Source organism: Callospermophilus lateralis, chromosome 1 (genome assembly GCF_048772815.1).
Source record: "Callospermophilus lateralis isolate mCalLat2 chromosome 1, mCalLat2.hap1, whole genome shotgun sequence".
Classification (NCBI taxonomy): Eukaryota; Metazoa; Chordata; class Mammalia; order Rodentia; family Sciuridae; genus Callospermophilus; species Callospermophilus lateralis.
Window position 1 is genome coordinate 191,634,039 of NC_135305.1, and position 12,190 is coordinate 191,646,228.

At 31.6% G+C, this 12,190-nt stretch overlaps 1 protein-coding gene across 5 annotated transcripts in view; it reads right to left on the reverse strand.

Moving 5' to 3' along the window:
• The window catches only part of Slc4a7 (solute carrier family 4 member 7), a 93,975-nt gene that overhangs the window by 32,607 nt on the left and 49,178 nt on the right, over positions 1-12,190 (reverse strand). For 4 of the 5 annotated variants that reach the window (XM_076842995.1, XM_076843031.1, XM_076843022.1 and 1 more), the window contains 5 exons: positions 10,346-10,461; positions 8,245-8,402; positions 6,391-6,478; positions 5,829-5,975; positions 1,397-1,503 (listed from right to left, as the gene is read on the reverse strand). In XM_076842995.1, coding sequence (XP_076699110.1) covers positions 1,397-1,503; positions 5,829-5,975; positions 6,391-6,478; positions 8,245-8,402; positions 10,346-10,461 — 616 coding nt within the window. Of the gene's footprint in view, positions 1-1,396; positions 1,504-5,828; positions 5,976-6,390; positions 6,479-8,244; positions 8,403-9,107; positions 9,168-10,345; positions 10,462-12,190 lie in introns of all 5 variants that reach the window. The other variant, XM_076843014.1, reaches the window with a different exon arrangement.

A 12,190-nucleotide genomic window follows, 5' to 3' on the forward strand; every position in this document is an offset into this window, starting at 1 on the left:
CAAAATTTCCCCAAAATATATAAGCTCCCCAAGAGGAGTTTAGTAACCTATCTCCATTGTCTAAAATACTACTTGGGGGACAGTAGGTACACTCAATAGATGCTAGTGACTCAATCCATAATTCAAAAAAGTTCTGTGTCATAAAATAGGTAATAATTCAAATACCAATTGCAAGAATTTGTTTTTACAATTAATTAAGAAATTAATTGTAAACTTTCAAATGGTTTGGATGTTCTGAACTTTCTCATTCTATTTATTTTAAAGCTAATAGTGAAATACATCCTAAACACACCTTTGCAAGTGTTGGAAGTTATTCTATAAATAATATGATAGCAAGGGAAATCAGCTTACAATAAAAAGATGCCAATGTATCTATAACATCAAATCAATAACTAGTTATTTAACAGATGGCTTATAGAGGCTCTAAGGTGACTGTGAGATTAGTGGGGGGTCTAATTCAGAGAATAACCCTATCTCCATATAAAGTTCAAAGAAATGATAGCTAATAGACCAGCACTGTCTACACAGCAATGGTATTTTATTCTTTTATATTCATAGAAACTAATACATTAGTCAATGAGTCACATTGTGAGTTTAATTTATACCCAGTATGCCCATTGTTATTTTTCTTATGCATAGGACCCTTTAAGACATGTCATCAAAATCCCTAATACAGTGTCTGTATATGATATCCTAGTTTTATAAGCAAAGATTTTAAGATTCACGATTTTTGAGTTCCATACTGCTCCCCAGTAGACAAAACAGCATCAATACCCATATATATGGAAACACCACAGCATTTATCTACTCCTACAAAATATTTTAAAACATTGTAAAGATGTTTATACCTGGCAACAATTCTATTCTTTACTCCAAAAGTTAACTTTTTACATTTTCTAAAAAGGTTTCCACAGAGAATATTACAATTTAATCATGCTTGTCCATGTAATTCTATAGTATCTCATGATATTTTACATATATGTGTGTGTGCATAAAATATTATATATAAATCTACACGTAATACAAAATCATTCATTATAATTCCTCTTCCCAAAATTTGATATGATGAACTCTATAAGGACTCTAACCCTTCATTAATAACCTTAGTAGAGGCAATGAAAATTAACCTATATACCAAATAACTGCAATTTCTAAATATATGGTTCATTATTTCCATTTTAAACTAAAGTTTGGTATGTACTATTAAAATTACTTTTAAATGCATATACAATTTTCTCAGTACTATAGAATTTATACAATATATATTTTAAAAAACACAAAAGAAAGACTGTGTAATATTAGGTTCCAAATATTTGGAAAGAAAAACAAAATGTTCATGCTTTTTTCATCAAATCAAACCCTGGTTTCAAAAAGATGTCAGTATCTGGGTACCCACCGTCCAGTCCTCTGCAGCTCAGGCCCAGCATGATGAGCAGCCTCCTTAGGAGTCTCACCAGATATAGGGGCAGATCCATTGGGAAACACTGGAATCTTTCTCTTTTCCTGAATTTCATAAAAACACATTTTCAGAAATCTGTTTTTTAAAAAACTTAAGTGGTACTTTGATTGAAGGTAACTTCAGACCTTATATGGATTATATATCTAATCAGTGATCTAGAAAAATGCTTCCCAAAGTAAACTTCTCATTAAATAAATTACACTGTGAAAAAGTAAATTAATTATACTATGAATAGAATCTAATGTATTCTGAATTTATGGTTAGCTTTTTGTATCTTATATTCTAAACATGTAAACACACAATTTCATTTACTCTTCAGCAATAGCTATGAATAGTCTCCAAAAAAAACCTCTCTCTCACCAGAAATCTTTAAATATTGTTCATATCAACTACTGAGAAATGTACACTAATTTTCAAAATGCTGTTTCTTTCACTAAAATACTTCCCTTTAAAAAGTAGCACAAGAATTGTTTATTAAACATGTTTTAATGAAAACCAATTTTCTGCTATATTTCATTTTAAAGAGTACCATTGCCATGACATAGGAGAGTCTCTCTCACAGTGAAGACAAAGGATTGAGCTTTTAATTTGTTACCTCAAGAGGTAACTAAACTAAAAGACTATGTACATATTTGTATACATATGCACACATATGCAAGGGGAAGGAGGGAAGCAAGGGAGAAAGGAAGGAGACAGAAAATGAGGCAGAGTAAATGTGGTCCCAGGAAGTCACCTGAAGTCAAAGGCTCTGGCTCAACCACAGACTTATATGGCCTGGTTTACATATCCAATATTTATAAAATTACAAGACTCATCTGTAAATATAACGTTACCATTTGAAAATGTCAAAATTAAAACCACCCTAGGATAAAGAGGAACCAAATTTATAGAATTCCTAGAAAACAAAAACAATGGAAAACTCTACATAGCATTTATGTATATAAAAAATTAAGCACTCATATTACAAAAAAAAATTAAGATGAATCAAATGTCAAACGTAGCAAATGTAAAAACAAAACTCTTTCCTAAAAAAAAAGTGAAATGAAATCAAACAACTAAAATCAGAAACTGAGGTAGGAAAAAAAACTCTTTAAAAAAAAGGTAAACTGACATTATTACCCTATGTGCATATGATTACATGACCTGTGTACGGGACGAATGAAAAGTTATACTCCATTTATGTATGATGTGTCAAAATACATTCTGTTGTCATATATATTTTTTAAAAGCTGCTGTTTAAATATGATAGATGATTAGCTGCTAGCTAAACAACAAGGAGACAAAAACTTCACAAACTGAGGGAAAATATATAGAGCAAGATGCACAACTGTTTTCAAATAAATTAAAAACTTGGATAAAACAGATAATATACCAGAAAAGCATGATTTATAAAAACAAACCCCAGGAAAAAAATGGAAATCACAGAAACCAAATTCCACAAAAGAAATAAGCAAGATGTTAAACTCTATCATATGACAAAAGATGCAAGATCAAACTATTTTACAAAGTAATTCTTCCAAACTTTTGAAACCAAAATATTCCATACCATTTAAACTGTTTAAGAACAGCAGAAAAAAGAAAACTATTGTTTTTATGAAACAAATGGAATAATGATATCAACCCATGAAGATAGCACAAAAATCTATAGACCACTCTACTTACAATGGTGCAAACATCTTAAATAGAATAGGGACACAGCCTACTAGCACTTTAAAGTCCAAGCTGCACTCACTCTAACAATACTAATGTTTTACATTAAGAAATCTACTAATAAAATTTACCAAACAGGTGACAAATAAAATTAATATAATTCATTGCCACAGATGCTAGAAAGGCATTTGATAAAAATTCAACATCCTTTTATACTAAAAATTTCAATAAAATAATAATTGATACTTTCTTAACATGATAAAATGTACATTTTGGCCCCAATATCAGTAACTTATTTAATAAGGAAAACACTAGAGACACTGACAAGAGTTAGAAGCAAGATAAGGAATGCCCTTATTTTAAAGCCACTGCTAGTTAATACTCGTCAGTTAATACAATTAGACAAGAAAAATATTAGAGGTAAAAGATCTAAAAATGTAGGAACAAACCTCTCTCTTATTACAAACAGTATGACTGAAAAAACTACCATATATAGGTGTATCTCCCTCTGAAGACAGTCTACATTCTACCTTCAATGTGTATTCCTTGTTTTATTCCAAAGGCCTCTCACTCTTGAGATAGGCCGTATTCTGCCTTGAATATGCCTCTGCTTTCCTAAATAAACCTTCTTGTTTCTGAAAACAATAAAAACCAACACATACAATTAAAAAAAAAAAAAAAACAACTAAGAAGGGTTTTAGGACAAAAAGCACATACATGTAAAAACAGTTCACACACACACACACACACACACACACACACACACACACAAATGAAACTAAGACCTCATTTACACTAGAAACAAAGTATTCTATGAATATGCTCTCCAAGAAGCAGGCAAAGTATAGATAAAGAAAACTTTGACATTCTTTGATGCAAAAACCAATGTGAAACAGAAAATTGACTGGGGATAGACATATCATGTTCTTGAAAAAAAGAAGATTGAGTGTCAGAAAGATGTTAATTCTTCCTCAGTTCACTGGGAAATTAACTGTAATCGTAATTCTAAAAACCAGAAGGTTTTATTTCTGGACAAAGAAAGCTGATCTTAAAGTTTATATAGAAAACTAAACATGCAAAGACGGTCAAGAGAACTGAGGAGGAAAGGAAAAAGAAAAAAAACGGGCAAAAACAAGTCTGGACCTGCCAGATATTAATATATACCAAAAAGCCACAAAAAAAAAATAAAATAAAATAAGTAGTATAGAATTAATTCATGAATAAACAGAATATAAAATAAAAGAAATTCAAGAATCAGACTCAAATATAGATGGAAATTTAATTAATGTGAAGGCCACATCATTAATCAAAGGTATAATGCTTAATGTTTTAATGACCTGGGATAACCACGCAACAAGGTACAAAAAAAAGATAAAATCTGATGCATAATGTCATATGACACACCATGACAAACTCCAAAGGATCAATGAATTATTTTCAATGGTCAAAAAAAGGTGGTAAAGGGCAATGAACAAAACAATAATCATTGTACACTCAGAAAAATGAGAAATTATATCCCATCCATATATGATATATCAAAGTACATAAATGCATTCTACTGTCATGTATAACTAAGACAAATTAAAAAATTAAAGACAATAATTATGAATATTCAACCCCACTCATTAAAGAAATACATATTAAAACCTCATTAAAAGATAATCAGCAAGATAAACATACCAATCAGACTGAGAAATACCTGAAAGTTTGTTAGTGAGGATGCAGGGAAACAGGCAGTTCTCTAACTGAGAGTTTCAAAACAGTTCAAGATGACAGGGGATTCTGGTAATATCTATTCAGATTATAAATGACTCCCCTTTGAACCAGCAACCTATTTCTGGAGACCTATCCTAAAGATATATTTATATGAGGCTAAAATGGCCTATGAGTATCATGGTACAGTTTGCAATAGCAAAAGACTGAAAATAACCAGAGCCCAGGAGTAGGATAAACAATGGCACAGCCATAAATGGAACAGAATGTAGCTATAGAAAAAAGAATAAGGAATAGCTCCATCATTACTTATGAACACATCTCCAGGATATACTATTATACAGGTTAGTATTCCTTATCCAAAATACTTGGAACTAAAAATATTTCAGTTTTTTAAATTTAAACATATTTGCACAGATTGTACTGGTTCAGGATTCAAAATCTGAAACATTTTAAGCTTCATGTCAGAATTCAAAATGTTTCAGATTTTAGAGAATTTTGGATTTCAGATTAGAAATGTTCATCCTCTATAAAAAAGGATACACAATATTATATATAGTATGAAAACCTTTGTAAGACAGAGGAATAAATAAAACTGTATTATGGGGCTGGGATTGTGGCTCAGTAGAATAGTGCTTGCCTGGCATGCAAAGGCCCTGGGTTCAACTCCCAACATTACAAAAGGGGAAAAAAAAAAAGAAAGACTATATTACATGTGCCTACTTCCATGTTCTGAATTAAACTAAACACAACAAATCGTCAACCAGAGAGGTGGGCATAAGGGTAAGAAGATAAAGGAGACAAGGTGAATGTAGCTCTGCCACCTACCAACTGAGTCGAGGACCTCACACACTAGACAGTGGTACATGCTCTCCCACAGAGCAATGTCCCAATACTTTTAAGACTTTTTAATCATAGCAATGTATAATCTGAAATTTTATCTAGTTTTTTTTTTTTTTTTTAAATTAAAAAAGTAACTCATGGAAGAAGAGCTCTGGATGCTTACCTGAGAAGGAACACTTTTGGGTGGCTCTATACGTATGGAAGGATCCCACTCTCCTGGAGGCAAAACAGTTACTTGATCTAAAAATTCATCAATTCCAGATAAGAGGTCATTTCTGTCTTTTGCTTTATAAGCTACATCATGAAAAATCTAAAAAGAAAAACATATTGGGTATAAGAATTTTAAAATGGTAAATTCACTTTAGATATCATAAATAAGTTACCCACTCTGGACAACAATCATAAAAGATAACTGAATGAGGCCTGATCTCATAACAAAAAAATAAAACAGGATTGGGGATATAAATTCAGAAATTTCTTGAAATCTAAGCTAGGAAACCTTTCAAACCTCAAAGAAAGTAGTCAATAATTTCAAATGTTTAAAAATAAGAATTAAAAAATATCAATACTCACTAATCCTTACCAAAGACAAATATTTGAAAAGTAAATATAAAATAGTAGAGACATTAAAGACAATTTTATAAGCTACACTATGAAAGAGAAGACTATAATTTAATCCCATAGTAACTGTGTATTTCAAAAGTATTTAACTGTTATTTCAGTACCTCATCTGTCATGAGAGTGGCTATCGATCGGCCAATTTCATGGTACTGTGGTGCCTTGCCTGCTGGACCCAGTAACAAAAACAAAAACCTAAGGGAAGATTAAAATACATAAATTCAAAAACAAAAAGCATACACATGAATCTATACAAACTTTTGTTGAAAAGATCATTCAAGTGCAAACACAGAATCAACATTCAAACCTCTTTTTCAATACCCTACAAGAACCACTAAAACAAAGGCAACTCAAAGTAAAGCAGATCACAGATCTAAGCAAAGACCTTCAAAATTAACTATCTGTGCAGCAGTCAGATCACATCACCCTTGGGGCCAAATAGTAATGAAGAATGTGTTTTTCATTTAATCCCCATCTTCTTTTGGATTAAACAAATCTGGTCTGAATTAACAACAAAAATAAATTAGTATATACAATGAACATCAACCCTATTAAATATCTGTGAGTAAGTTCTGTCAAATAAGTAGTTAGGAGTATACACACACAAACAAAAACCAAAATTTGTAGAGAAGGGAAGAACAGAGGGAAAGGAAGGAAAAACAAACAAAAGAGTGTACACAAAAAAATATGCAATTCTTCAAATCTGCAGTTCAACAAAAACACTTAATATTATAAATATGTGATTTTAGTCAACAATTCCCTTTGAAGGGAAAAATAATTTTTAATTATACTCCAAATTTAACAGAAAAACTCTATTTTTCTAGTGACTGACTAAATAAAAAGTATTTCATTTTCTCTTTGGTTATAACCTTGCTAACACTACAGTAAAATGTTAATATTCACACTTATTTAAACTTGGAAGTATTCACCCTCCCATTTTATGAGAATTTACATATGAATCCGCAGAGTTATTTTTGTCACTTATCTCAATACTTGCAACATTAATGAAAACTGAAGGCTGAGGTACAGCTCAGTTGGAGAGAATTTGCCTAGCATGTGGGAGGCACTAGGTTCAATCCACAACATAGAAAGGGAGAAAAAGAAAAAAAAACCCTCAGTAAAGCAAATTGAAAATAAGTATTTCCATCAAGTTCCTATTAATTCTTCATATTCATTTATAAATATATATATATATATATTTTAGAAATGAGATTCATCTAAAATTAAGCTCCTAAAGCTAACAAACTATAAAACTGTCTCTTACATAGCTAACAAACTGATTAACACAATACACAACTTGCAAATTTTTCTTAGATTTTAACCTCCTCCCCACCCTCATTTACTTATGATGTTCACTGAATAGAAAATTTTTACTAGGACAGAACAAAGCATTTTGTCTAATTCAAAGGTATTATTACATTTAACCAACCATGGGGTATCCTCACTTCATAAATGAAATAGAAAATTTAAGTAAGACTTGACCCCACTTCCATAAAAAGAAGGGACAGAGAAAGAATTCAACTCTGTTTTCTCTGACTACAATGTTTTGCATTATATTAAATAATATGTCTCCAATGCTTAACTGGGCATGGGAACATAGCTCAATGGTACAATAGATACTTAGGAGACACCAAGGCCCTGGGTTCAATTCCCAGCACCAAAATAAGTAAACAAATAAAAAATAAAATGGCTCACTGTTTTCAAACTGAAGATTCTAAGATGCCAAACTTCTTATAAAGATACACATGCAAATTTTTTTAAAAGAATGATGTTATTTTATTTTTTAGCTCTAAAAGAAAGATAACTGTTATGCTCTAATACTCAAAGAATTTTGGTACACAGAATGAATATTAATAATTAAAAAACTTTCATTACACAAAGCAAGATGCTTGTTCTTTCAGTGAATAAAAATTTTTAGGCTGGAACATGCTCAGAGAATGTTAATTGGAACCAATTTTTACCTCGTAGGAACAGGGACCTCAGTCAACCCTGAGAGGAGGACGGCGGGAGCTAGTCTCACAAATGCAATTATAGGTCTTTCCAAAAAGTCTACTTCTCCCACCAGGACATTGGATGCCTCAGCTCCCGTAGGAATTTTCCTCATGAAATTCATGTCAACCTATTGACAAATACATGATAATTAAAAATAAAGTTTGCATGATATTTTATAAGACTGTCTAGAGGGAAATAGGTAAAAAAATTGCTTTTCAAGAATACTATTTTCTAATCAAAACTTGTGATCTAAAAGAGATGTATAAATGCCAAAACTTTCACAAGAATAGAGAATGAAGTGGATGAAAAATGCAAAAGCAAGCAAAATATTTATTAATATTACTATTTAAACTCTCACAATCTTTACTACTTGAAAATCTATATCAAACACATAAACTTAAGAAATTTTCAATGAATATAGCACTATTCATTAAAAACTATTAAGGACATGTAGTTCACAAACTAACAATGATTCATGAAATTATACACAGTGCTAAAACATTCAATATTTTCTATTATTTAGTCTTAGAAATGATTATTTCCTTTACATTGTTTCCCTTAAAAAAAAAAAAAAAAACAACTGTAACTTTGCCCAATATTTTCATTAAATGGGAGGAAATTGTCATTTATAACTAAAATCTATAGTCTTTATTGTTCAGATTTAACATAATGCCATAATAAGTGAAATTTAGTTGTTGCCTGTGTATAATTACAAGGAAAAGGTTACAAACATGATACTAAAGTATGTGAGCTTCTTTATTTATACAGTTTCACACAAGTCACTAAACGACCACTTACAGGGCTATCTATTAAAAATAAAACCAGCACTTACAGCGGGCCTCTTGAGTCCCACACCCAGTGTGCCACAACTACAGTGCCAGGAGGCAGACTCCTGCCCAACAGGAGACAAGGAGGTGTACACAAGGATAGGCCAAGTAAAAAAAGGTAAAACTGTGACAGAGGAACAAAAATAAACGGCAACTGCCATGTCTAGAGGAGATCTATACTGTAAATCACATTAATGCATTCATTTAACAAGAATAAAATGCAATTTAGTTATGAACACTTTTCAATGAGCTGACGTAATATAGCACCAGTAAAAATAAGAATAAGTTAGCATATATTAAAAGTACAACAGACATTCTGTATAGCTAAACTCTCTAATCCAGGCTTTCTATAATTTTAGAGTCTGACTCTCAGCAAAGTTACAATGAAAATCATGTAGACTTCTTTTCTGTAAAATGTAACTTGCAGACTTTGCATGACAGAATAAAAGGCTTTAAAAAAAACCTGGATCTTGCTTGACATAATCACACTTAATAAAAAGCCTTACATTGAATGCAAAAATATTACAGTATCATGAGTATCCTGTAGCAAATTAATCATAAGAAAAGACCAAAGCCTACATGTAATTAAGCATTTATAAAAAGGATTCATGAAGTATACTTTAAATTCAATTGTTGTCTGAGTTGTTTTTTGCCCTGTGCTTTCTAAATGTCTTCCCCCATTTCAATCTAGCAAAATAAAAAAAGCACAGTTAAAAGATATATATTATACACATATATTGTTTAAATCCATGCCTTTTAAATCCATGCCTTTTAAATCCATGCCACAAGGAAGACCAATATTTTTCCCAGTGGCATTCCAAATAGCAATAACACCATAAGACAGTAATTCCGGGATGGCCCAGGAAAGGCTGGATCATTAGTATCCTAACATCAGTCCCAGAATTGACCTGCCTAGTGGTGGTAGCTCCAGAACAAAGCTGAAGTTCAAAAAGTACTGAAGTGCCACATCTATGGATAGGTATAGATGGAAATACTGCATTACTTTCATATTCTTCTTTCAGAATTGTTAAAACTAGTAAGCATGTAGTTATTCAAACTCTTGAAATTAGCCTTTCTCACAATTTCTGATCTTAAGTGAACATATCACATGTATCACAAGTAGGTAGGTAAGCACCAAGTCTGCCAAAATATTTTATAAAAGCAATGCTAATGAAGCCCCAAATGGCTAGTTATTTTCTCAGAATGATTATGAAAATTTAAAGGTGATAAATGGCAGAATTACCTTGCTGAAGTCAACAGTACTATTTTCTCTGCTTCCTCCACTTCCATTACCTTTAATTTCTCCACTTTTACTATTGTCCAAGTTTCCAGGAGCTGACTGTGGAGAGGCCAAAATGCCTATTTTTAAGAAAAAACACAATTCCAATTAGTAAGGGGAAAATTCACTTCATAGCCTAACTCTGTTCATATCCTGAAAGTGGTGGTTTTATTATAAAAGCAAATGTGCAAGGTTTAAAAAAACAAAGTGCCAGGTGTTAGTACATATCAGCAAAACTAGAAGGACATTTTAAGCAATGAAACTGCACATCTTAGTATTTAAAATAATATAAATGGTGGCCTTTCCAAAAAAAGGAAAAAGTGAGTCAGTGTGGAACCAAAGATGGAAGAAGATCTGAGTCTGATCACCACTACAAATACATAAGGAATACACTTTTCATAGCTGTGACATACATGTGAATGGCATCAGGCCTAGTGATGGCTAACTACACTTAGCATGCTCACGCTAATAACAATATAAAGTCAAAGTTTAGGAGTTACTAAATGTATGTTGAATTTATCACTATCTTTCATAATCTTAACAATTTGCTTAAGAATTTTCATTTTCCTATAATAGTTTTATTATGTACAAAAACTACTGTCATTTTTTCCTAAGAAAAATAACTTTAAAGTATGATAAGCAAAGTTTTTACTTTCCCAGTGCAAAGGTTAGAGGTTTCATATCAAAGAAATCTGTATTAAAATAAATACTACCATGGGTTGTGGAGGCACAAGCCTGTAATCCCAGCAGCTTGGGAAGCTGAGGCAGGAGGATCGTGAGTTCAAAGCCAGCCTCAGCAAAAGCAAGGTGCTAAGAAACTCAGTGAGGCCCTGTCTCTAAATAAAATACGAAATAGTGCTGGGGATGTAGCTCAGTGGTCAAGTGCTCACAAGTTCAATCCCTGGTACCCCAAAATAAATAAATAGATAGATGGACAGATAGATACTACCACTTTTAGCCATGTCTAAATAATTTACTCAATCTCTTGATTCAGATAAACCTATCAAATTAGTTTTAGATTAAAAATGATAGTTGTTTGGATTACATGATAGAAATACATGTTCAAGCAACAATATATTCAAGTGACATTGAATAGCAACATTTCACAAGAACAAAACAACTAAAAAACACCACGTAGTATGAAAACCCAGCTTACCATTACAAGTTTGGCAAAAAGTTCAAATATCAAAAATTTTAAATTCAAGTGGATTGCACAGAATTCTACAATTAAATGCACCTCACTTTTTTCAAAACACCAAAGATTTTCTAGTCAAAGAATATGAACTATATTAAAAACACTGAATATCATAGAGGAAAGGGCATTGAAATACAACAAATACTACTTTTAGTTTTAATAGTGCCACTTATAATAAGCTCATGATTCATAAAAATTAGCTTAAATTTTATTTTATGCTTAGATATTTGAGATTCATATTGGTTCATGAACTTAAGCACATGAGATGTACTCAATGCAACCAAGAGTTTTTATTTTCACAGCATTTTAAAAAATTAATTAATTAATATTGAAATTAAATCTTTAGGGTTTATCACCTAACCTCAGTGACCTCTGTGATATCCACATCTGTTAAATACATAAGTGAGGATATCATGGTGACTTAAAAACCTTAGTACAGGGACTGGGATTGTGGCTCAGAGGTACAGAGCTCACCTAGCATGCATGAGGCACTGGGTTTGATCCTCAGCACCACATAAAAATAAAATAAAGATATTGTGTCCACCTATAACTAAAAAATAAATATTAAAAAAAGAATTAAAAAAAGAATCTTAGTACAAAAAGTAAGTACACTC